Genomic DNA, 27,821 nt, shown 5'->3' with positions numbered 1-27,821 from the left:
TTTTTAGAGTTTCTATATAAGTTGGAATGTAATAGGAAGTTTTGAAACTGCATTTAAATTCTTATTGTGTTTTAAAATATTAATAAAGAAATATGGCAAAGTTTATAAATTTGTTTTTTTTTTAAAATATCGACTATTTCCTACATTAAATGGTTTTAAAAAAATAAATTTAAAAGTTATATATTGAGGACATATGGAATTGTCGTTTTAATTTTAAAAAAAGTTTATAAATATGTTTTTTTTTAAAAAATATTGAATCAGTGGTATGTTAAAAAAATCAGTGTTTTACGAATTTATAAATACTATTTTAAAAAAATTAAATCTGTTTTAAAAAATTCTGACAGTTTTTTTAGTGATTGCAATTTTTACAGTTTTTTAGTGATTGCAATTTTTATTTTTAGATTTTTATATTTTAGATTAATTTTTATAATTCACAAATTCTTTTTTTTGGTGCTGACACGTGGCACTTTTTCTTCTCCTATTATATATAGATAGATAATTTAGGATTCATTAAATTGATTACAATTCTCCGCAATCCTAATTGTGCATATTACATAATATCAATCTAAATTTAATGGAGCGGTATTATTTAAAAAAATCTAAACGTACCAAATCAATTTTAACAACTCAAGTTTCAACTGATTTGGAAGAACGAGCTAATTAGTCAAAAAAAAAAAAATATCGATGAAATTTTTGGAGGCCTGTAGCAAAAGGCTTCATTGATTTTCCTCTTGAGCCATTTTTGTCCTTTAAATGGTGACACAACTTAGAAAAATCCAGCGTATGCTATTGGTTGTGGTAATGGTAGTTAGGGTATTAAATGTTGTTAGCTTATATGTGTACACCATAGGTCAATGCCTTGACAAAGTTAAGAACATTATCGAAAGTAATGCTTAAAGTAAAGGACAAGGATGTTTACGTGGAAACCTCCTTGCTCAGAAGATAAATGTTGAGAGAGAAGACTTTTGCATTTCAAAAATCATGTTTGCAAAAAACTAGGTTATTTCTTATCAAAGTGATCAATATACGATGGATAAACGTAGCCTAGTGAAACTCCATTGGCTGAGAACTATGCACCTCTTTTCCCGTGCTCACCAATCACCACCGCTGTGGCGGTTTTATTGTTGTTCCATGTTGTCTGTCTTGTATGTCTGTCGCTCATGGGATCAGGTACCTCTACCAGATCTCATAGTTTATTAAATCATCAATAACTTCATAATATAACAAATACTATCTAGTAATTATGTTTTATCATTTACCGTACATATTTTTTTATAATAAATTTATCATGCATCCTACTTTTCATGTAGTTTATCCTTCAAATTATCGATGTGTGACAACATGTAGTGACCGAAAAACAATATATTCTACTAAACATTGTATTCATCAAAAAGATAAAATACAGTACAATACAATACAACACACCATCATATAATATAATATAATCTATATCTATATTACCTTAAAAGCATAAACTCTTAACTTGAATGTTAATTTACTATAATATCCCTAACTTAGGTTGTGACTTTTTCAATGAGTTGACTTTTTCGATGAGTTGCGACTTTTTTCAAAGGGTTGTGATTTTTCGATGAGTTGTGACTTTTCCAAAGAGTTGTGACTTTTACAAAGAATTGTGACTTTTTCAATAAGTTGTGACTTTTCCAAAGGGTTGTGAGTTCTCGAAAAGGTTATGACTTTTCATATCAGACACAAAAAACACTGTTATATTATAAGTGGAAAGCTTCCAAGTTAAAAGTTGGATTACAAAAATATCCCTATAAAGTCATAATAGTATGGACAAAAATATAAATACACATTAATAATTATAATAAATACGATCATTTTCTTTAAATACTATTATTATAAATTTATGGACAAAAATATATATACACATTAATTATAATATATACTTTGCCTTAAGTCCGCCAATAATTTCTTAACATTATTGTACACAAATGTAAATTTACTATACAAGTTCATATAGAAAAGCAACTGCACATTGGTATGAATACAGAAGGACAATATTTACTATACAAGTGATTCTTAAATTAAAGTTACTGCACATTCATGGTATGAATACAAATGGACAATCACATTTATATTTAATAAGTGTAATAACTCTTCCATTTCCCCCTAATGCATGAAGATAACCACAGAAGCTAAATAAATTAATATTCCTCCATTATTCATTAATTAATGCACATTATCCTATATCGCATAGTTGTGATTGAGGTGGATTCTTTTTATCTAGCTATTGAAAGAAATGTGTAACAAACCCAATAACAAGACCACTCAATTCAAATTCAAACAACCAACAAGTCTATTTCATTAAATCGTAATTGAAATTACAAAGGAATTTAAGAACTAACTAGAAATGGAAGAACACAAGTACAAGAAAGGGATGAGAAGAAGAACCTATAGAAAGGGGATGAGAGGACTTAGATATTTTCTCAACAATTTGCCCTCCCCTTCTTCTAACTTCTGGTCCTTTTTAACAAAGTGTAAATGGGCCTGGATCCCAAATAATCCTTTGTGAAAGCCTGACTCGATTGCTTTTACTCGGCCCAATATCTATTTGTGTGATATCCTTGTTGGTATCCCTATTGGGCTGGGGCTGATTCATAACAAATGTAAATTTAATTGCAATGTTCTTTTCTAACCCCCTAATCAGTTGAATTTCACTGCTTTAAAAAAAATAATCTGATATTTTATAATCATACTTGAATTTATGCATATTATGTGGTTTTGTTATATGCATACAATAGTTTAGTACTACAATATTTTCTGTTAAATGTGATTAGCAGAAGAAAAACTACAAACTTTAAGGTTTACCTTTTGCGATAGAGAATATATTACTAAAACAAGAAATTTTTGCAATGTAAGCTTGAACTGCTTTTGTTAGTCTTCATCTATTTTGTTTAAGTGGTTTTATTCTATTCTAATATTAATAATGATACTCTTTTCTTTAGATTTTTGAAGTCCTTATGATCTTTATATTATAAATTACTAAGCACAAAATTTGTATTATTTTTATCTAAATGACATGGTTATTCGAATATTTGTAAAGGCATGTGTTTGATCCTTCAACTTCTATGGTTTGCGTGACTTGAAAGTATAACAAAGGCCATAGCAGGTTCATTGTCTTCAATTTATTTATCCATAAGAGAGAAGAAGAATATTGAGGAAGGTGTACAAATCAAATACCAACTATGTATTTACATTAATAATCAAATTCATCATTTTGTGATTTCCTCTAAATTATCTTTAGCAAGTATAGTTTTCTTTTTTCTTCTCAAAAATTGGGGGTGGGGAAGGGGAAATGGGGGAGAGGATTACAATGTGTAGACTCAAATCTTCTCCAACAAGGTGGAAGTTCAGATAACCAACCAACTAATCTACTAAGATTTTCCTTAGCAAGTTCGGTTCACTGCTTTAAACATAGGATATTTTGTATGTAATATTTATTTTGTATAGTAAAACATACTTCTAAATAATAAAACCACATAGTTTTATTTTGAAAATTACTTATTAGAATTGAGTATGAGAATAACTAATTGGTTGTTTCATATTTTATCTATCTATCTATATGTATGTATGTATATTGTTCTACAGTAGAAAATAACAAAGTTACAAGTTGAATTACTAAAATAATTTTAAGTTTTTGGATAGATATTAATACCTGTAAAAGGGCTGTGTTTTATTCAACATGCATTATTCTCTTAGCATTAATGTACAAAAACGTCAAGTAAAATGAAAGTTAATGTATATTTATAGGAAATCAATAGCAAATTTATTTTCAATAAGAAGAGTTTTAGATAAATGCTAACGTGTAGAAATTAATATCTTTAATAGTAAAGAGTAAATCCATGACAAAGTTAATATAAGATTTTTGGAGATAATTATAGCCATTATCTAAATTTAATAGGATCCCAAATTAATAGCAACTTAATTTTTTTGTGCATTTATCCTTGAATGATCATATTTGTGAACCGTGGAAAGAAAGTTTACACATAGGAAAGTAGAGAATAATGAGCTAAAGGTGAAAATTTATTACAATTATTTAGTTATAATTAAAGTAGTGTATAAAATCATTATATCATGACATTTTGGTTAAATATAAATATTAATTCAAGAATACTAATAGCAAGTAAAAGATAAAAAAAATTGAGATATGGAAAAACATGTAGAGTTGATGATTGTCGAAATTAGAATAATCATCTCATTCACCTTCTATCACCTTTAAATTCCATGGTTGTACGCTATAAATTTGGTTTAAAATACTTAAGAGTATGTATGCAGTTTAGGTATATATTATTATTTTTAGTACACATTAAGTAATGACATATGTTACGTATACACGTGCGAAGCACGTGGCCAAGACTAGTACATTATAAAATAATATATATGAATCATCAAAACAAAGTGTAAGTCAAGAATCAAGATATAAGCAAGACTGCCAAAAATTGGACGATCAATACGAAAGTAATATATATAATGCACTACTTCTTTGCCGGCATATGCATTGGTTAAAAACCAATGGGGGCGTGTTTGGTACAACGAAAGTTATATTTCTTCCTAAATGATTTTCTAAAAAAATATTGTTCTCCAAAAATATTTGTTTAGAAAATGTTCTATGATGTTTATGTTGGGATATATACTATTAACCACGTGTTTAGATATAGTATTTGTTATAGAATAATTATTTATTTATTTTAATAGATCATATATTCGTTTATGGTGCTTGTTTACTTATATAGTAGATCATTTAGTGTATAGAGTTTAAGCTTATACACAGAGGATTAGATCATCGGTTCTTATAAGTATAAAGTTTTTTTGTTCACAATCTAAGATGGAAATTGGACATGTCATCGGTACGATTGTAGCACAAGATTATATGTAGTTTATCTTGATTATGGGAATGGTATAGCTCCAACTTCTTGTGCTAGTGCATTTTGTATGTATTGAACGGGACCGAGTAGAGATAGTTGCTTTAGACTGACTGACAAAAGCATATTCTCTAAACTATTAAATGTACTTATATTCTTAATCCTGATATAACTATTATGATCTGTATATGTTAATCATCGTTTTGATTAATTAAAAGGTGAGATTCTAATATGGGTCAATATTCCTGGTAGATTGGATGATGATAATATATATTGGTGAAATAATAAGTTAGTTGATGGAATCCATCTCTCAATATAGAGATTGATGATATGCCTTTTTGAGAAGCTTAAAAGTTTTCATCGTGTCAAACCTTGCAAGTGGATTTAAGAATCCGATACATGAAATAAGTTAAGCAATGCTCTAAAGGAAATTGATCATTGAATTAAGTTCGTCAGTAATTTAATTTATTGTTTAGTATCTGTAATCTTAACATAGGGAATTACATATGTGTCTAATGGGGAATTTTGAAATATAAATAAAGGAGTGCAATTACGAATTTCTAGTGGAATGATTTGTAATTTATTATGGTAAGAATAATTCAAATTAATTATTTGGAATTATTTTCATAATAGGAAGCCTCGGTAATTAATTATGTGGTCCCTACCGTGCCCATATTTATCTAGAACTCAAAATTTATTGTAAAGGGAAAAAGGAGAAGTATGTGTCTTTCTCTATTCTAAGGAAAGGGAGAAGTATGCATCTTTCTATGTTCTAAGGCAAGGGAGAAGTATGTATCTTTCTATGTTCTAAGGCAAGGGAGAAGTATATCACTTTTTCTATTCTAAGGAAAGGAAGAAGGACATGACTTTTTCTTTTCTAAGGAAAGGGAGATGTACATGTCTTTCTATTCTAAGGAAAGACATGGTATTCATTTTCCTTGGACTAAGAAGAAATCTCTATAAATAGGGATTCTTCTAACCCTTGAAAAAGATAATTTTTTCCATAAAATACTTGTCCACCCAAGTATTGAGAGGGTTCGGAAGTGAACTTGGGATCACTGTAGAAGACCGTAGAACTGTGGTCTAGTTTGTGGACTAGCTTATGAATTTGCTTGAAGTTTTTAGATTGTCGACTAGCTTGTGGATTCACTTGAAGGTATCGGCTCAAGCTTGAAGAGGTAATTCTGAAATTAAATTCAGAAAGTTTATATGCCCTAACATGATTGTACTTGTTCTAGTATAAACAATGTGTTGTCTATTATTCATGTAAGTTGTATGATTATGGTATGCTTCCGCTGTGCATATAGTTTTCCAACAGTTTAACCCGCCGGTGAGTGAAAAGTAATTTTTTAGAAAAAAAAAATATAAAGTTTAATCATGTCTAAGTATTAATTAAAGTAGTATGATAACAACAGTGAGAAAAGTTGTTTCTCCCCTTTTAGTAGAAAATTACTAACAAGCATGTATGTTTCCCTAGGGATATAATATAACAATAGCAATAACATATTCAGTAAATTAAAGTTCCACAAGTAGTGGGGTGTATGCAGACCTTAACTCTACCTTTATAGATAGAGGGATTGTTTTCGAAAGACCCTTGGCTAAAGAAAATAATTCTCAAAACATGTTTGAAAGAAATGTCTTCAAGTGACAGCTTCTTCTCTGTTGATTTAACACAAATATTATTTATATAAAAGATAAAATGAAGAAATGTTATGTAGGATTGGGATTTGTTTGTATATTTAGCTTTCCTATTATCAAATGCGCTTCACGTCTCTGGAGTCTCCTTGAGCTTTGGACAATTATTAATATGAAAACCTTTAATTAGAGGCATGGCACTTGTGGCTAAATCCCATCTTTAATTGTCCGATCTACATGTTTGGTTAGTGCTACCACTAATACCAACTATAATGCAACTCTTGACAGTTATAATTCTCTAACATTTACGCTTTGACACCGCAAGTATATAACTTCTTTGGTCCAAACTATTTTTTTTTGGTATTAATCCATGATTGGATGTTTGGCCGTTAGAATCCTCTGAGAATTTACATCCAGTTTTAATCAAAATGAAACAGAAAGCTATATTTTTTTTAAGAAAAAAAAAAGAAACTATATCGAAGTAACCACATCCAAATGACATATTGGGGACGTGTTAGCACGGGTCATATCTATCTAGTCTAGTAGTAGAGGAAACACTTTCACTATGGTTGTTTCTAGGCATTAAGTGAAAAGATCAAGGGTATTATGGTCCTCAAAGATATTGCAAGTTCAACTTATATAGAAATATTGTACTATCAGCCTTATTATTTGGGCCTTCTTACCATCTTTAGAAAAAACGTACACTTTTCTACTAAATTACAAATTATGCCTTCTATCATTTAGTGCAATGGGGTCCATTTAATTTTACACATTGACATGTATACAATGATGACTTTACTGAGTTTCCACATATTTCCATTTTTATTATCTGCATACTAAATATTTTAATAAAATTTTATTATTTAGCTTATATATTCAAATAATTATTTTTAAATATTATATATATCATTAAATAACTATATATGATTATTAATAGTCATATTTATATTTTTAAAGTATAATTAATAAAATTCATTTTAAAAAATAAACTCTTAATAAATAATTTATCAAGAAAAACGTCAAGTTAATTTAAATCAAGTATATATTTATTAACTCGACGTAAGTACTCAAATAAGAATTTACCTTTGTGAGGTGTAAATACAATTCATCAGTATTTAATTATTAGAGTTTATATTCTACACACAATTTATCAACATAAAAGGATAAGAAATCATAACATGTTTTTCTTTGCAAAGTAAAAAAAAAAATTAAAAGAAAAAAGTTGTATTGCTGAACTTTCCAATACTTTTGCAAGATCAATCTTCTTATTGAAAAATATTAAATTGCTTTTTATTATTAAAATGACGTTATGGAAAGAGCAAGCAAAAAAAAAAAAACTTCTCTCTTTTAAATTATGTGGTATAATTTAACCAAAAATATACTTCTTTTGTTTGATTTCTTGTGGAGTAACCTAACTAAATATTGATATGCTTTTTTTTACTCTTTGAAATATTAGGGAATTTTACATTGGGATAAAAGAAAAACTTAACTAAATATTGATATGCTTTTTTTTACTCTTTGAGTAAAGTTCCTTCTTTTCTTCTCTATTTCCATCTTCTATTGTTTGTTAGTAAGATTTTGATCAATAATATATTTTTTCAAATTAATCTATTTATGATCTGAGATTAACAATAGAGTGTATAGAAAGTTTGACATCTTCACTTTATTTAGAAACACTGAAAATAATTTTGAGGACGATGAATTCATAAGGTTAGAAATATCAAGTATTACTTCTACATTGTCCTACAATGATTAAGTTTGATTACCTTATATTAAATGAGTCAAATTCATTTGATTTGACATTTTGTGCTTTTTAATAAATTATATTTGGAAGGTTTGATTCATTGTTTTAAAGTTATGCACAAGATCGATCTAATATTATAATGCTATAAATTTGTAACATCCGACAAATTGAAATAACTATGAAGAGGCTTAAAATTGAATTTTATTATTTTTGGAAAGAATTAAAAATCTGGAAATTTGGCCAAGTATGGGAAAAAGTGAGTTTTTGGCCAACTTTGAACAGTCATAACTCCTATCTCAGGATGAGTTATGAGTATTTACAGTTATGTTTGGAAAGCCCTTGGAATGATCTTTCCAACTCCATTGAGTTTGCTCGATTCCGAGTTCGTATGAGTGAGTTGCGCCCTTTGGAAGTTGGGCAGTTGGCAGGGAAATCCTTCCGGAAATTTTAAGGGTATTTTGGTCTTTTCCCTAACCAATTCTTTTGGCTATATTGTTGTGTTAGACTGATTTTTAGATCAGTTTTGTTCCATTTTAAAAGAGTGAGAGTTTGGGGTTTTGAGAGAAGAGGAGAAGAAGAGGAGAAAGAGAGATCTAGCAAGGTTTCGTCAAGGATCGTCGTGGATATCGTCGGGGGTGATCCCTACTAGGTATGTGAGTCCATAGTGATGGGTTGGTTCTTTCCCCCACACGCCAAAATCATTTTTATTATTGAGAAAAGATTGGTTGTGTTGTTGAAGTTGTTGGTTGTATTGTTGATGTTGTTGATTGTGTTGTTGAAGTCCCTTGTTGATTTGGGCATGTTTCCGGTTGTGTTTTGGGTTGAAATCTATTGTATGTTGAGGGATTTATGATTCTAAATGTTTGGGGCTGGAAACCTTGAAGTTTAGAAGGTTTAGAGTTGGAGAAAAGAAGGAGAAAAGTCGAAGAAGTTCGGGGAAAAGGGGTGGCGCGTCGCGCCCCAAGAAGTGTTCTGAACTTCACCCCTTGGGGCGCCGCGCCCTACAGAGCGCCTCAACTGGCCTTCTGAGCTTCAAGGGCTGGCGCTCCGCACCTTGCAGAGCGCCAAGGACGCCAAGTTCCCCCATTCTTTTCACACTTTTTCATACATGTTCCTAGGTATTGTACCTATGTTTCCTAGTTGTTTCCAACACTCCAAAGTACGTTTAAACGTCAAGAACTCATCCATAAACATGTGATCCTACACCTTGAATTCATAATTTCAATTCAAGGAAAGTTAGTTTCCAAGTCAAGTGAAGTTAGAAGTCAAGCTTAGAAGTTAAGTAAGTCAAAGCAAGTCTTTAAGGTTTTCCAAGAGTCTTCATTGAACGTTATAACTTCTTTATAAGGCTTAAGTTCCAAGTTAAGTATAGATTTTCAAGTCAAGCAAATAGTATAGAGTTTCAAGCTAAGTAAAGAGTATCGAGTTTCAAGTTAAGTCAAGAGTTTTCAGTTAAGTCAAGAGTTCCGAGATAAGTCAAGAGTCGAGTGCATTCTCAAAAGTTATTAGGGAACTAAGTATTTCCCAAAGAAGTTTATAAATGTTTTCACATTTAAGATGAGAGGAAACTGAGATTTCCAAAAGAGTTTTGAGAAGCTTGAGCACTATCTCTTTTTGAGAAAAGATGAGTTTTTGCGAAAGAGTTTCTAATGTAACACCCTAGAGAATTTTTCGAACTAAGACTCGAGCCGTCCTTCATGTGGAGTGAGATTTTAACGAGGAATAAAAAAATTTCTTGAGTATTAAGTTAAGGTCCCTAGATGTAGCACATTGAGTTCCAAGAAGAGTTGAATTGGAAATAGTCATTTTTGGAAAGAATTCAAAAATCTGGAAATTTGGCTAAGTATGGAAAAAAAGGTGAGTTTTTGGTCAACTTTGAGTAGTCGTAACTCAGAATGATTTAGGCGAATTTCCAGTTATGTCTGGAAATCCCTTGGAATGATCTTTCCAACTCCGTCGAGTTTGCTCGATTCCGAGTTCGTATGAGTGAGTTATGCCCTTTGAAAGTTGGGTAGTTGGCAGGGGATCCGTTCAGAAATTTTAAGGGTATTTTGGTCTTTTTCCTAATCATTTCTTTGGGTTATATTGAGGTGTTAGACTGATGTTTGGATCATTTTTGTCCCATTTTAAAGAGTGAGAGTAAGAGTGAGAGTTAGGGCTTGGAAGATAAGAGAGAAAGAAGAAGAGGAGAATGGGAAGATCAAGCAAGGAGATCATCGTGGATTTCGTCGGGGGTGATCCCTATCAAGGTATGTGAGTTCTTAGTGATGGGTTGATCCTTTCCCCCACACACCAAACTCGTTTTATTTTTGAAAAAATATTGGTCATGTTGTTGAAGTTGTTGGGTTGTGTTGTTGGTGTTGGTGTTGTTGGTTTGTGTTGTTGAAGTTGTTGGAAGTTCTTGTTGGTTTATAGTACATGATTTGATTGTGTTTTTGAGTTGAATCTCTTGTTTGTTGAGGAATTTTATGATCCTTAGTGTTGGAGTTGAAACCCTTGAAGTTAGGGTGGTTTAGAGATGGAGAAACAAGAGAGGAAAGTTGAATTTCGGGGAAAAAGGGGCTGGGGCGTCACGCCAGCCAGCGCGCCCCAGCAGGGGCTCTGAAGTTTCCCCTATGGGGCGCCGCGCCTAGCAGTGTGCCCCAGCAGATCTTCTGAGCTCCAAGGTCTGGCGACCCGCACCTTGCAGAGCGCCAAGGACGCCAAGTTTTTTCCATTCCTTCCCACTTTCTCATGCATGTTCCTAGGTATTATACCTATGTTTCATAGTTGTTTTCGACACTCCAAAGTACGTCTAAACATCAAGAATCCCTCCATAACATGTGATCAAACACCTTGAATTCATAATTCCAATTCAAGGAAAGTTAGATTCCAATTTAAGGAAAGTTAGTTTCCAAGTCAAGTGAAGTTAGTTTCAAAGTCAAGTGAAGTTAGTTTCAAAGTCAAGTGAAGTTAGTTTCCAAGTCAAGTGAAGTTAGTTTCAAAATCAAGTGAAGTTAGTTTCCAAGTCAAGTGAAGTCAAGCTTAGAAGTAAGTAAGTCAAAACAAGTCTTTAAGGTTTTCCAAGAGTCTTCATTGAACGTTTTAACTTCTTTTTAAGGCTCAAGTTTCAAGTTAAGTATAGAGCTCCAAGTTAAGTAAAAAGTATCGAGTTTCAAGTCAACTATGCTTAGAAGTAAGTAAGTCAAAACAAGTCTTTAAGGTTTTCCAAGAGTCTTCATTGAACGTTTTAACTTCTTTTTAAGGCTCAAGTTCCAAGTTAAGTATAGAGCTCCAAGTTAAGTAAAAAGTATCGAGTTTCAAGTCAAGTCAAGAGTTTTCAGTTAAGTCAAGAGTTTCAAGTTAAGTCAAGAGTCAAGTGCACTTCTCAAAAGTTATTAGGGAACTAAGTATTCCCAAAGAAGTTTATAAATGTTTTCACATTTTAAAAAAAAAGAAGAGGAAACTGAGATTTCCAAAAGAGTTTTGAGAAGTTTGAGTACTATCTCTTTTTGAGAAAAGATGAGTTTTTGCGAAAGAGTTTCTAAAACATGATTAGTATGACAAATCGAGTATGTCATCAATGTTTAAACAATATGGTCTCTAGATATACCATCAATGTTTAAGCAGTATGAATATCCCGAGTCATCAATGATCATATTAAAATATGGTTTTGAGATGTTCTTTTTAGAAAGAGTTTTCAAGAGCCTTTGGGCTAAGTTTTGAGTAATTATCTCAACTAAAGAAAGATGTGTTTAAAACACTAATGAGCTAAAGTATTTTGGGAGTAGTCTTGAGCACCGAATTGGGGACACGAGTTCATATTAACTCAACTCTCCATAAGAGCCATGTAGCCAAACATGGGATTTCTCGGATCATACTTTTTAGATGATCACGAAAGTTAAGCTAGTGGATCCATTAAGCAAAAGTTAAAGTTAGCTTCATATATCACGGCAAGGTATAGGATGGTCCTTGGGCAATGTGAGGTAAAACGTTGTATCACTACTTAAGCATGTAGTGGTGATTATCGGTTAGAGAACTCCCACAGTAGAAAGAGCTTGGTTCCTCGAGAAGTTCTGCTTAGTGTGGATGGGGGTATGAGACTTCATTCATGCATTGCACAAGTAGACTTCGAAAGGAAGCATGGTATTTTCATGATATTATAAATATGATTTTTATGTCATGTTTTAAATAGTTTTGCAAGCTTTATATATATTGCATGTGTCTCATTGCTTTATATTGAGTTCAGTTATTCGTGAGTTGTACAGAGCCAAGGTAAGTTCTCTTTTGTATTCTTTTCAAGCTTAAGTTGTTGTTTAGCGGTCCAGCTCGCATACTCGTACATTCCATGTACTGATGCCAGTTGGCCTGCATCTTGTTATGATGCAAACGCAGGTACCCAGGATCAGCATCCAGTACGCCATTGATCCAGCTGAGCACTCCAGAGTCAGTGGTGAGCCTCCTTGCATTCCGGAGAACTCAATTATTTATGTTCTTAAGTTTTGTTTTATTAGGATGTTGCGGGATCTGTCCCAACATCCATCTCAGTATTTTAGAGGTTTCATAGACAGTCAGTCAGTCAGTTAGTTTGAGTCTCTCTTTTGTGTATATATATGTAAATATTATATTTTGAGACTCGAGTTGCCGTTTTGGCCAGATTTTATCAGTTGGTTGCTTTATAACCTTTCATTGCATTGAGTTATGCTTTTGAGATAAGTTTCTGCTGAGTTAAGAAAGCCAGGCCAAGGGTTCGCTTGGGGCCAGCAATGGTCTCCGAGTGCCGGTCCCGCCTAGGGTGTAGGCTCGGGGCGTGACATCTAAAACATGATTTGTATGACAAATCGAGTATGCTATCAATGTTTAAACAATATGGTCTCTAGATATACCATCAATGTTTAAGCAGTATGAATATCACGAGTTATCAATGATCATATTAAAAATATGGTTTTGAGATATTCTTTTTAGAAAGAGTTTTTAAGAGCCTTTGGGCTAAGTTTTGAGTAATTATCTCAAACTAAGAAAGATGTGTTTAAAACACTTATAAGCTAAAGTATTTTTGGGAGTAGTCTTGAGCACCGAATTGGGGACACGAGTTCATATTAACTCAACTCTCCATAAGAACCATGTAGCCAAACATGGGATTTCTCGGGTCATACTTTTTAGATGATCACGAAAGTTAAGCTAGCGGATCCAATAAGCAATAGCATTATAAATGACGGTAAAGTATAGGACAGTTCTGGCAGTGTGGACAAGATGTTGTATCACCACTTAGACATGTAGTGGTGGTTGTCAGTTAGAGAACTCCTACAGTAAAAAGAGTTTGGTTCCTCGAGAAGTTCTGCTTAGTGTGGATGGGGGTATAGGACTTCATTCATACATTGCACAAGTAGACTTTGAGAGGAAGCATGGTATTTTCATGATATTATAAATATGATTTTGACGTCATGTTTTAAATAGTTTTGCAAGCTTTATATATATTGCATGTGTCTCATTGCTTTATATTGAGTTCAGTTATTCATGAGTTGAACAGAGCCAAGGTAAGTTCTCTTTTGTATCCATTTCAAGCTTAAGTTGATGTTTAGCGGTCCAGCTCGCATACTCGTACATTTCATGTACTGATGCCAGTTGGCCTGCATCTTCTTATGATGCAGACGCAGGTTCCCAGGATCAGCATCCAGCACGCCGTTGATCTAGTTGAGCACTCCAGAGTCAGTGGTGAGCCTCTTTGCATTCTGGAGGACTCGGTTATTTTGTTCTCTTAGTTTTGCTTTATTAGGATGTTGTGGGGTCTGTCCCAACATCCATCTTAGTGTTGTAGAGGCTTCATAGACAGTCAGTCAGTTAGTTTTGAGACTCTCATCTATGTATATATGTAAATATTCTATTTTAAGACTCGAGTTGCCTTTTTGGCCAGATTTTATCAGTTAGGTTGTTTTTATGACCTTTCATTGTATTAAGTTATTCTGTTGAGTTAGGTTTCCGCTGAGTTAAAGAAAGTCAGGCCAAGGGTTCGCTTGGGACCAGCAATGGTCTCCGAGTGCCGGTCCCGCCCAGGATGTAGGCTCGGGGCGTGACAAAATTCACCCTTGTTTTTTAAAGGAAGAAAATAGTAAGATGGATTCACTAAGGTTAAGTTGGTACAACATTTTAAAATAATATTTATTTAACTTTATGAGAGTTTTTACTTATTGACGTATGGGATACACACGTGTTGCGCGTGCACAGAGACTAGTTTATATAAAAGAGAGACAAAAAATACTAAATTGTGAACGAGAGATACTATATACTATTTTTAATTTCATTTTAACATATAAAGCATTGTCTTAAATGTGGATAAGCAAGAAAACATACAGTAGACCAATCATTCATTCAGTCATATTCATATATTATTATAAGTAGGAACCTCCTAACCCCAAAGTTGATTTCCCGTTTTAACCCTACAATATTACTTAAATATTAATTTATTAAAAATATTTATTAAATATTAATTTATTAAAAATTAAATTTGCTGTCAGCCCTAATTTAATTCTTTAGAAACGTATACCTCCTGTTCACTGTAACAGTCGTATATTTGCTGCTCAACCTTCCTTTCTGGAACGCTCAAGTTCCATTACTTAAATTATCTGTTCTTCCAAAACCTTTTTAGATACTTCACTCATCTGTATAAATGTCTCCAACAACATATTATTGTCCATTAATCTGTTTCTCTTTTCAGTGCCCGAATGAAATACATCATTATCAGGTAAATATTTTTCCTGCTCTATTTTTGTTGCATAATAGTTACAGTCAATTATCAACAGAACTGTGATCATGAACGAAGGAGAGGGCAATCAAAGAGTCCAGTGCACATTCTGATCGTAAGAATGATAACGCTTAGACTGGTCCAGTTCCATGTATTGTTTTCCATCACCATGCTGAGCCATCCCAAGCTCGCACATCATCAATAGTTTCTTGGGCAATAATGCCGCGAATTCTTCTATGTTATGTCATTATCTGTGCACTGTTGTTGTTTTGTCGTTTCAGTGAAAGTATGCATAGTGCTACAGTAGAAAGTTTTATCCGGGATGATATGAACCTGTGATGGAAAACATATATTGGAGTTAATGCAGTTTTCAGTTCCTTTTTATCTTTTCGACTGTTTTTTTTTTTTTTACTTTTAATCATTCACTTCTGTTAAATGTTGTTTTGTGGTTTTTGAACACTGCAGGTGTTTTACTTTGCTGTAGGGGACAATAGACGAGGGCGCTTTCTTAAGGTTAATCTACTTTCATGACCTTGACACTTTGCTTTTACTCTATTTTGTTGCTAATTGAAAATATATGTACACCCTTAGTTTCCTCGCACATTGCGATCAGTTTTACTTGATAGCTTTTAGATGGTCTTTATCTCTACATTTCCCTCTATAACCATGTAATTATATCTGAAACTTAAATAATTACCGCATGCCCCACAATATCAGCAGATCATTAGAAGAGTTTTACATCTAACTAACACTCTTGGTTGAGAAGCAAAATGATAACATTCGATTCTACATAGACATTAAATACCTTTAGTAGTAACTGAACTAGGATGAAAAGGAAGCCAACATGTCAAAAAGGAGCAGTAAACACCACATACTCCATTGTGATTGCAACCAACTTCATCCAGAATTGTTCCATTGCATTAATTCTTAAATAATCTCTTCTTGCATAGTTCTTTGAGTAGATATATTTTATCAAGGACACTCATAAATGGATTCGCATCCAATGTAAAAACAACATATTTATGGGCTCTGAATTGACATTTGATAGATGATATTGGTCCATGTAATGTGCACTATCAAATAAGATAGCAGATAATAGGTAACCAAACTGAGTTTACTTTGTTGCATCCTCAACGTTATTAAGCTTAAGCAACCTTTCCGTGAGACTGAGGAGTCATCTCTAAGAAGCTCTTGGTAGATTTATAGAACCTACTTTCCTTTTCAGTCTTCCTCCTTTTGTATTCCTTCACTGCAACAATTCATATATTTTTAATAAAAACTGGTAACGTCGTATTCCTCAGCATTAAGGACATGCTGGCAACCTTAAGAGAGAATTACAAACTAGGAGAAAATATTGCAAGGAACCTAAAAGATCTACTATCTGTTCAACTTCATCTATACATTCCTCTTTACACCAAAATAAAAGGGATATAATACAATTCTATTTAACTTTATGAATGGAACTAAACCTATCCGCAGAACATCTCTAATTCCTCTCTCTCCACAGTGTCCACCATATGCATGCTGGGATTACTTTCCACTATTTCTTTTGGCTCTTGCTCCCACCCATCCTAATCCAACAGCTCAATAAATCAGCAATATGTTCTGGCATAGACCAGTTTGTTTCTGCAGGACTTAGAAATAGTGAGCGATCTGTGAAGTTAATTTGCAATGCAAAAACAGGTGGTTGTTAAAAGATACCTGAAATATGATTCCAGTTGTCCCATTCCACTTTGGCCTGAATGGCCGACTGTATTCAATCCCGGCCGTGACACGTCCTATTGTAGAAAGTTTTATCTAGGATGATATGAACAACCCGTGATGGAAAACATATATTGGAGTTTATGCAGTCTTCAGTTCCTTTTTATCTTCTCGATTGTTTTTTTTAACTTTTAATCATTAACTTCTGTTAAATGTTGTTTTGTGGTTTTTAAACACTGCAGGTGTTTTACTTTGCTGTAGGGGACAATAGGCGAGGGCGCTTTCTTAAGGTTAATCTACTTTCCTGACCTTGACGCTTTGGTTCTGCTCTGTTTTGATGCTAATTGAAAATATATTTACACCCTTAGTTTCCTCGCACATTGCGATCAGTTTTACTTGATAGCTTTTAGACGGTCTTATATGAACGCTTTGTTTTTGCTCTATTTTGATGCTAATCGAAAATATATTTACACCCTTAGTTTCCTCGCACCGATCACTTTTACTTGATAGCTTTTAGATGGTCTTATATGAAAGTAGGTTGACGGGTTGTTTTCTTACTGCTGCCATAGTATTTTACTATTAAACAAACTCTCAAATGAAGACCAACATGTGTCAAGTCTAATTTCAGACACTATTCTACATTCCCATTGACTTTAAATTTGCTAACCACCTTGAAATTAGGATTACCTCAATTAAAATATTGATTACAGTTGTCAATTGTTTCCTAGAGGCTCATCCAAAGGTTTAGCGTAATGATCAATGAAGTGGGATAAAGTCAAGGGAGACCAAAATTCCTACCAGTCAGAAGGAGCAAGTCATTATATACATGGAATGTTCTCTTCGAGTCTGGCTTTTGTTTATATCCCGTGTTTCATTCTGTTCTGTAGTTTCTCTCTTGTCTTTCTCTTCTTGTCCGTTTTTTGCCTGTATCTCTCTTCTCTCTCCCTTTCATATATCCCTTCCCAATATATCTCTCCCATTAATGGCCACACCCATGTTTCATATGGATGGTAATTGTCATCAGCAGCTTCTGCCAAGTCTTCATCCATACTCTTCAACAATGTCATGTTGAAGTACTTTGCCCACATATATCCTTTTCGATGCTCAACTGAGTGCTGCTCATCCCCCGCACTTGTGTAAAGATTAATGTAAGCCATCTGTCGGGCACTGTCATACGCCCAGACATTTACCAACAGTTCCAAAACCCGACAGTAAGAGTGCTGCTTCTGGTGGTCACAAACAATAAAAACATAAGAACTTATCCTTCTAGCCTGCATTACTTTGAAGTTTAGTGATAGTGTACGCTATTGCAGGTAACATTTTTTAAGCGTCATATACTTGAGAAACAGAAACAGCTGCATGAATACTCAATTAAAGTATTGATTGCACTTGTCAATTGTTTCTTAGAGGCTCGTCCAAAGGTGTAGCGTAGTGATCAATGAAGTGGGATAAAGTCAAGGTACACCGAAATTCCTAACAAAGTCAGAAAGAGCACTCAATTAAAGTATTGGTTGCACTTTTCAATTGTTTCTTAGAGGCTCGTCCAAAGGTGTAACGTAGTGATCAATGAGGTGGGATAAAGTCAAGGGACACCAAAATTCCTACCAGAGTCAGAAAGAGCAAGTCATTATATACATGGCATGTTCTCTTCGAGTATAGAAAAATCCTAATTCAAGAAGAAAATGAACAGATTATTTTAGCACAACAATTCTATACCTTACATTAGGAAAGTTTTACACTGATACCAGCTGCTGAAGCAATTGGAAAAAATCCTATACCTAACCAATCATTTAGCTTCCTCGGAAATTTATTTCCCAACCTCAGTTTGAGTGAAAATCAACAACAAAGACTCCTTTATTAACAGAACAATTAAACTATATAGGGAATTTAGCCTTCAGACATTCTTATCTAACCCATAAATCTTTCCAGAAAATAGAAACATACAGAATTCCAAAAAGATATTATTTTAACACAACAAATCTATACCTTACATTAAAAAATACATGATCTCCAAATGTCTAATTAAATAAACTACTATTAGCTATACTGCTGTTGATATATGCTGTAGTAGAAAATATAGCATTTGCGTCCAGTTAAGCTGTTACAAAATAAAACTATTGCCATAGCATGTCAACAGATTGTCCGCCAAGGACTTTTCCGTTTTGAAGTCGATACGTTTGCAATACTTCTGTTATAATAATTTGTTACATTTTTATTGATTTACTTCTATTTGAAATTACAAACTTAGCAGAGAGGAAGAAGGTTTTGTTGTCATCAAGCTCCATGTCCTCATTGACAAAACAGTCGACAAGTGTATACACCATACCTTAAATTTCTATTATTCAACAAATCATGAACAAATTTTTGAGCAATTAGCTTAGCTTTCCTATTTATTTTGAAATCTAGATGTTGTGATACTATGAAATTGATAATGATCTACTAGCCATCCTAATGAAGACATATGTTCATCGAATTTCTCTACAACTATTACAAAACATCACTCTCCTTCAACGACAAGTTCTCGATATGTATGCATCTGTAAAAAAGTGGAGGGTATTATTCCTTAAAAAGAAGGCGCAAGCTTTAAGGCATTAAATATTTTGTAACTATAATGTCGACATTTAAATTATGTGTTGTAACATATTAAAAAAAAACTATTAACAAGTTGAATACTTGATATATTATAAGAATTGTATAATTGAAGTCGTTATAGTATTAGTTTTCAAAACAATTCACTTGATAACAATATTTTTGTATGATGTGTCTTGCAATGATAGAATATGTTACACCGTTCATTGATTCAAGCTTATATTTTTCACATCGTACACTTATATTTTAGAAGTATTTATACTAATTAGCATGGTATACACGTGCAATGCACGTGTTCGAAAACTAGTTAATTAAAACATCACAAAATCATGTTTAGCAAAAACAATTATGTTCAAACCAATTACACTCACTCAAAAAGCTTAGAACAATAATAAGAAATCAAACACTAAAACCACTCTCACTGACAGCCCTGAAATTAATAACCAATTTCTTCAAGTGCTTGGCAGAAGATATATATATATATATAGATATTCTTGAAAAGCGTCACCACTTATTATAATTCCTCTTCAACAACTCCACGTCTTTCATTCTCTCAGGAATCCCCTTTAAATTTGGACAATCATGGATACCAAGACCTTTAATCAGAGGCATTGCACTTGTGGCTAAATGCCATGTTTCTAGCTTCTCAAGATCACCAAGAATGAGAAACTGTAGTTGACTGAAGCTGTTATCACTGCACAATATTTCTTTTCCTTCATAAGCTGCTTCATCTAATATGAGATTCCTTAGATTTGGCACCATTCCCAAAATAGGCATCGGATCTTCTGTCAGTCCTGAGTAGAAAAGAGCTATCATTGTGATGGAATTTGGAAACAGATCAGGCAGTTTCTCCATCACCCCTTCTAACCACAATTTCTGGAGCTTTTCACAACAATTAAAAAATTCAAGGGATGGGAATAATTGACCACCTCTACAAAACAATTCGAGAGTGCTAAGGTTTTTCAAGCTGCTAATGTTGTTTAGGGAGTAAGTTTTGCTAATATCAAACATGCTTAATTCTCGAAGATTGACTAAATCAACAGGGTCAACATCTTTCCATTGATCACAACTAACACCTTCAAGAACTTGAAGACTAGTGAGTTTGCTTATATGTACCAAAGGTTTTGAATAGTACCGAGCAACTAAATGTCTTAAATTTATCAGGTCAGTTGTCTCGCGGGGTAGTTGGCAAGTGTATCCACCCGCATCGACAACAAGTGTCTGTAGATTGTTGAGGTTGCCAATGGAAGACGGAAGATCACGGATACCTCTCAATCTTAACAACTTGAGGTGGTACAAACTTCGTATGGCATCAGGTACTAGAGACACATTCCCAACATGCATATCCAAGTACAACACATATAGATGTTGGAACACACTCCTGAAGTTTATAAGACACATCTTACGAAAATCTCGATCGAAGAACATAACTGACCTCAACTTTAAGTTAGAAAGATCAAGTGAGAGGTACCTTTCTTCTTGACTATGAATGGCATGTCTGATACATAAAGAGGATATGGAGTGGCTTCTTGGATCATAAATGTCAAAGAAGTTTACCTCCAATGCCTTTTGTATCGCAAGATCACGGAGTAAATCATGAACCCTACATTTAGTAACTCTTTCCCAAAATGTATAATCCACTTGAACCAAGCTTCGTCTTATTAGCTCATTCAAGAAGCCTTCAGCGACATCCTCCAGTCTTTCTTCTCCTCTGGGTATGAAACCCTCAGCCATCCACAACCATATTATGTTATCAGCCTCGAACACTTGATCTTCTGGAAAAATACCAAAGTAGAGAAAACACTGCTTGAGCACAGTTGACAAATTATTGTAGCTTAAGGATAGTATGTTGGAGATTTCAATAGATTTATCTTCTTTAATGTTCTTCCAAAGGTGATCTTTCACCTTTTGCCATTCTTTTAGCCCCTTTTTATGTGATAGTAGTCCGCTCAATACAACAATTGCAAGAGGTAAGCCTCTACACTTTTCCACCATATCCTTAGCTAGACTTTCCATTTCTGGAACCATTGCTCGAATATCAAGTAGTTTCCTACGAAAGAGATCCCAACTTTCTTCTTGACTTAGGAAACGAAGTTTATGAACAAAACCTCTGTCATCTGCTCTTTCAGCAACATCCTCTTTGCGCGTGGTAATAATGACTCTGCTGCCATTTTTGCCATCCGAGAATGCTCTTTTCAAACTCTCCCATGCTTCTCTCTGCCATACATCATCAACCACCAAAATGTACTTGCGATCTTTCAATAGATCATGAAGGTAAATTTCTAGATCTCTTTCTGTCATCCTTTCCAACAAATCTAGAATTTCCTTAGTGCAACTTGGATGGATTTTATGATATTCCTAAGAAGATCCATTGTGTTGTACACTTGAGAGACACATATCCAAGCACGTGTAGCGAAGCTATTGAGTATATCAGGACTGGTGTAGAGGTTTCTCACAAGAGTGGTCTTGCCTAATCCGCCCATTCCATAAATGGAGAGGACACTTTGACGAGGCTCTGCTTTGAGAAGTTCAGCTAGCAATTTCTGTACAATATCCTGAAGTCCAACAAAAATGGAATCCTGGTCATCCACATATGAGGTAGTTCTCCTCAATGTTGTAACCTGATTACTTGGCCCTTCTCCTGAATTGTAATTGATATTTGTAATACCATATGTCTCTCGTTTGCGAGAGATATCCATGATTCGTTGCTTGAGTGATTGAATCTCCTCGGCAACATTGTAGAATTTCTTCTCCTTCCTACATATGCAAGCGCAAGCCTTGAGACGAGTAGCACCTTTACCAGCCTCGAAGCTGTAAGTCTCGAGTATAGCAACAGCATCATTAGCAATAGAGTTGATCTCAAACACCCATTGTTGAACTCTTCGATCTCCATATTGCTTTAGTTCTGCATCTCTGAGGAAAGATTGTATGAAGAGTAGCTCAATTCTCAGCCACTCAACTTCCTTTCTCAGATTTGTTCTCAGGGAAACTTGTTGTATGAGGAAGTCACCCAATTTTTGAACTGCAAATGACACAAAGGCATCAGCCATCTTCAGAAGTGTTGATTTTTTATCTGGAAAAGAGGGGGCTGTATATTGGGATAAGAGATATACACTCAGAAGCAATAGACATAAATAGTGAGTTCAAAGTATCCACTTGTGTGATTGTTGAAATATGTATTAAAGCTTCTTCAACAACCATTACACCACTCGTGGGAAAAAGTATAAAAGTAATAATTATATATGTTGTACATTGGTCCACAGATATCATAAAGCTATGTATAAAAACTGAAAGAATGAAGTGACTTAACATGCACTGGACTACTGAATTAAAATGTATTCAAAAGAAGAAATTAAAGCTTCTTCAACAACCATTACACAACTTGTGGTACATTAGATGATGGAGTTTGAAGAAAATGGTAAAGACTAATTAGGACCATTAGGATATCACCAGTTGGCAATTGGCAATTGACATTGTTAGTTGAGAATATAATTAAGTAAAGAGAAATATAGGCTTAAGTTATCTGCGGTTTCTTAAAATTCTCTACAAATTCACTTAGAACTAGTACATTGAATAACTCTACCACTTAACATTTGAGCCACTTAAAACATTTTTTTTCTCACATGGCACATTGTCTATGATTTATGTCAGATGGGCGTGTGAATGCGATTTTTGCCTATATGCACATTGTCTATGCTTTCAGTGTATGGTATATATTTTAATTTTTTCAGTATTAGGTATGGTATTCAGTGTTTATAAATAAAATATCAAATAGCGTATCGAAATATATAAGTACATAAATAATTCATATATATTATTATAAATACTAACATATATTCCTCCTACCATTAGTACAACATCAAATGTTAAGATGTTGGAATACTCTTACTTCATTAAGAAGTCTTTTCGTGTAATTGATTAACCAAGGGAGTTGTGCATGTGCATGTAATTATAATAATCGTGCTCCTTTCTTTTGTAATTATGAATATGAATTCTGGACAAAGGGATGTAGTGCATGTGAATGAACTGTATATATTAAATGTGACAGCTTGTAAAATTAATTTTTACATCTAACTTTCTATTTGAGCTGAAAGTGAAATGTCTGGAAATAAATTATTAAATGTGGACAGCTTGTAAAATTAATTTTTACATCTAACTCTATATTGAGCTGAAAGTGAAATATCTGGGAATAAATTATTAAATGTGGATAGCTTATGGATGGTGGGCTGGTTGCTTTCCTTTTGCAGAATATCAATTGAATTCTAACTTTGCAATTATATGCATATTTTTACAATAAGTCTTCTTTGTGTTCACCTCATCTTGTAACTTTGAGGAATAATCTTGCCTCCTGATGGAAAGGATTTACCACATGTTTCACCTCACTATATTCTTGCACAATAAGAGCGTAGGGTTAGTATATTAAACATTTTCAATATCGAATGCAAGACAAATTAAGGAATTGTAATACTACAAAGTACGGCCAAGATGGAGATTGTGCAAATAGTGTTAAACTTCGTAGTGAAAAATCTGCTTTTCCAACAAAATAACTTCAAACAAATTTCATACAAATAATGAAATATACAATATGAAGTTAAATAAATTTTGAAAACAAAAATTCATATAATCAACAAGATGAAAGGAAGAAGAGTCAAGTCCTCTGAATTCAGAGTTTCCCTAAGGAAATTATTCCCCTCAAGTACCCGAGGTTATGGAATATATCCTCCCATGATAAAATGACTCACGACAAACAAATAGTGGTACCTCAAATTTGTGATCCAGCGAACCACTCAATGGCTTGTAATCACACTTGAAATTTTTGGAAAAGCAAAAAACTTTTTTTCTTACTATGTAGTGTTTTTCTTCTTGTAAACTTGTTTCAAAAACTTGTACCAATATCTGAGAAAGATTCAAATATTTATAGCCTATAGGTGAGCACAATGATTCATGCATGATATGTGAAAAGGTAGCCTTTTACCATTTATGATTCTCACGATTTTATTTGTTTCAGCCTTGAACACTTCCTGATTTCATGAGAGCTTAGAGAATCAGCCTTTACAAACATTCTCCTTGAAGTGGCTTCCACTTCACTCCCACATAGGTGATTCCTAAATGTCTACTCCCGTAGAGAAACTATTTGGTCATGCCTTGCCAAACTTAGAAACCATTAAAAAAACGTCGATATAAGATTTATCCTTGGTTACTAAATATTGTCTTTATCATGAGAATGGGTTAGATTATTTGACAATGTTGGACCGTCAAATACAACTTTGTTTGATCTCTTTGAACCTAGCTCTTAGAATCTCCAGTCCGCTAGGTAGAGTTACCATCATGCTTGACTAGTCTTAGGCCTTAAACTCATCCTCTTAGATGACCTTTCAACTCCCTCTCTAGTTAGGCCTTTTAATTTGTAAGTGGATCTGATACATTATTTTTTGACCTTACATAGTCAATTGTGATAATTTCGCTAGAGAGTAGTTCTCTAACGGCATTTTGTCTCCCTGTTATGTGACGAGATTTACCGTTATACATCATGCTTTCTGCCCTACCTATTGCAGTTTGACTATCACAATATATGCATACAAGTGTCACTGGTTTAGGCCAATACGAAATATCTTCCAAGAAATTTGGGAGTCATTCAACTTCTTCACCGTTTTGTCTAAAGCGATAAATTCAGATTCCATAGTGGAGCGAGCAATACATGTCTATTTGGATGATTTCCAAGAGTAAATATATATCGACTTGTGAATTTTACTTCATCTGATCCGGTGATCCAATTTGCATCACTATATCCTTCAATTACTGCTGGATATTTGTCATAATGCAAAGTATAGTTTTGAAAATGTTTTAAATACCCTAAAACTCTCTTCATTGTCATTCAGTGAGTTTGATTGGGATTGCTCGTGTACCGACTCAACTTACTAATAGCACATATTATATATGGTCGTGTACAGTTCATAATATACATCAAACTTTCCAACACTCTCGCATAATCCAATTGTGAGTCACTTTCACCTTTATTCTTCCGAAGTGCAATGCTCACATCTATTGAAGTCTTGACAATATTGAAATACAAATACTTGAACTTGTCAAGTACCTTTCAATATAATGAGACTGTGACAAAGCCAAACCTTGTGGAGTTCGAAGAATTTTTATTCCCAATACAACATCTGCCACTCCAAAGTTTTTCATTTCAAATCTACTAGTAAGTATTTGCTTAGTAGCATTTATGTCAGCTAAGTCTCTACTGATGATTAACATATCATCCACATACAAATAAACAATGACCTTATGATTTGGAGTGTCCATAATGTAAACACATTTGTCACACTCATTAATTTTAAGTATGTTTTGCAACATTGTTTGGTCAAACTTTGCATGCCATTGTTTGGGTTCTTGTTTCAGTCCATAAAGTGACTTCACAAGTTTGCACACTTTTCTTTCTTTACCAGAAACTACAAACCCCTTGGGTTGTTCCATGTAAATTTCTTCCTCTAACACTCCATTTTTAAAAAGTTGTTTTTACATTCATTTGATGGATTTCAAGATCATATACTGCTAATGCAACTAACATCCGAATAGATGTAATCTTTGTCACTGACGAGTATGTATCAAAGTAATCAAGGCCTTCTTTTTGTTTGAAGCATTTGACTACGAGTCTTGCCTTGTACTTGTCAATAGTACCATCAACCTTTATTTTCCTTTTAAAGGTCCATTTTGATCCTAAAGGCTTATTTCCCGGAGGAAGATCAATCAACTCCCAAGTATGGTTATTCAAGATTGATTCAATCTCACTATTGATAGCTTCTTTCCAAAAAGATGAATCCGCAGAGTATATTGCTTTTTGGAAGGTTTGAGGCTCATTATCAATGAGAAATGTTACAAAATCTTATTCGAAGGAAGTAGCAGTCCTTTGACGCTTACTACGCCTTGAATTTTCTTTATTTTGTATATTTTCCTTTGGTTCATCTTGAGGTTGTTTAGACACCCCCCCCCCCCCCCCACTAGACTCTTCAAATCTAGCTTTATACGGATAAATATGTTCGAAGAATTTAACATTATCTGATTCAATTGTCGTATTGTCATGAATATCTGGATGTTCATATTTATGAACCAAAAATCGACATACTTTACTATTTATAGTATATCCAATAAACACACAGTCCACAGTCTTTGGTCCTATTTTCAACCTTTTGGGTATAGGAACTTGACTTTTGCTAGACACCTCCACACTTTGAAATATTTCAAGTTGGGCTTCTTTCCTTTCCATTTTTCATACGGAATAAATTGTGTCTTGCTATGAGGCACTTTATTGAGTATTGAATTTGCTGTAAGGATAGCTTCCCCCCACTAGTTTTGTGGTAAACTTGAACTTATAAGTAAGGAATTCATCATTTCCTTCAAAGTTCAACTTTTTCTTTCTGCAATGCCATTAGATTGTGGTGAATAAGGAGAAGTCGTTTGATGGATAATTCCAGTTTCCAAACATATTTTCGCAAATGGAGATTCATATTCTCCACATCTATCACTTCTTATCATTTTTATCTTTATATCCAACTGATTTCAACTTCAGTTTTGTATTGCCTAAATGCTTCAATTGTTTCATGCTTACTTGATAACAAATAAACATAACAATATCTAGTGCAATCATCAATAAAAGTTATAAAATATTTTTTTCCATCACGCGCTGGCGTTGATTTTATATCACAAATGTCAGTGTGAATTAAATCTAAAGGATTGAAATTCCTTTCAACAGATTTATAAGGATGCTTAGCAAACTTAGCTACAACACATATTTGACATTTTGTTTTATTGCACTCAAAATTAGGCAATACTTTCAAACTAATCAGTTTTCGCATACTCTTATAATCGACATGTCTCAAACATTCATGCCATAAACCACTCGTAAAGGTAAGTAGAACAAGAACTTTTATTATCATGAGCTTAAACAAGACCTCGTAAAGGTAGCCCTTTCCAACATATGCTTCACTTTTACTAATTACGACTTTGTCAGAAACAAATACACATTTGAAAAAAAATTTAGCAAGAAGTGGAGTAAAAACCAAGTTCTTTCTTAATTCTGGAACATGTATCACATTCTTGGGAGTCACCACCTTGCCAGATGTATCTTCAAGAGAACTTTGCCCATTCCTTCAACCTTTGATGTTGCTGAGTTTGCCATGTAAATCATGTCATCACCTTGAGTAGGCTCATATAATGCAAAAAGTTCTTTGTTGGCGCATACATGACAGGTGGCACCGGAATCTATCCACCACTCTCTTGGATTGCCAACAAAATTGCATTCAGAAAGCATAGCACATAGATCATCATCTTCAAATTCAGCAACATTTGTTTGATCTTTCTTCTTTGCTTTCTTGGAAGCCTTACAATCTACAGCCCTATGACCATTTTTGCCGTAATTAAAGCAATTACCTTTGAATTTCTTCTTAGGTTGACTACTTTGTTGTGCATAGTTTGCCTTTCTCTTCTTAGACCTTCCATCTTCAACAATATTGTCTCCTAATATTGTTGAATTTCCATGAGACCT

The 27,821-nt window shown here is 33.6% G+C and overlaps 1 protein-coding gene across 1 annotated transcript in view; it reads right to left on the bottom strand.

Annotated features, from left to right (window-relative positions):
* The window catches only part of LOC125818963 (disease resistance protein RPP13-like), a 45,372-nt gene extending 23,038 nt beyond the window's left edge, over window positions 1-22,334 (bottom strand). Inside the window, exon 1 of the mRNA XM_049498470.1 lies at window positions 22,071-22,334. Within this exon, the coding sequence (XP_049354427.1) occupies window positions 22,071-22,326 (256 nt within the window). The 5' untranslated portion in view covers window positions 22,327-22,334. The remainder of the gene's footprint in view (window positions 1-22,070) is intronic.
* Between the last annotated feature and the right edge of the window lie 5,487 nt (window positions 22,335-27,821).

This window comes from Solanum verrucosum, unplaced genomic scaffold (assembly GCF_900185275.1).
Source record: "Solanum verrucosum unplaced genomic scaffold, falcon-dt-bn FXZP01000252.1, whole genome shotgun sequence".
In the NCBI taxonomy this organism is placed as follows: Eukaryota; Viridiplantae; Streptophyta; class Magnoliopsida; order Solanales; family Solanaceae; genus Solanum; species Solanum verrucosum.
The sequence above is the reverse complement of the archived record's forward strand: the minus strand, read 5'-3'. Positions and strand labels throughout refer to the sequence as shown.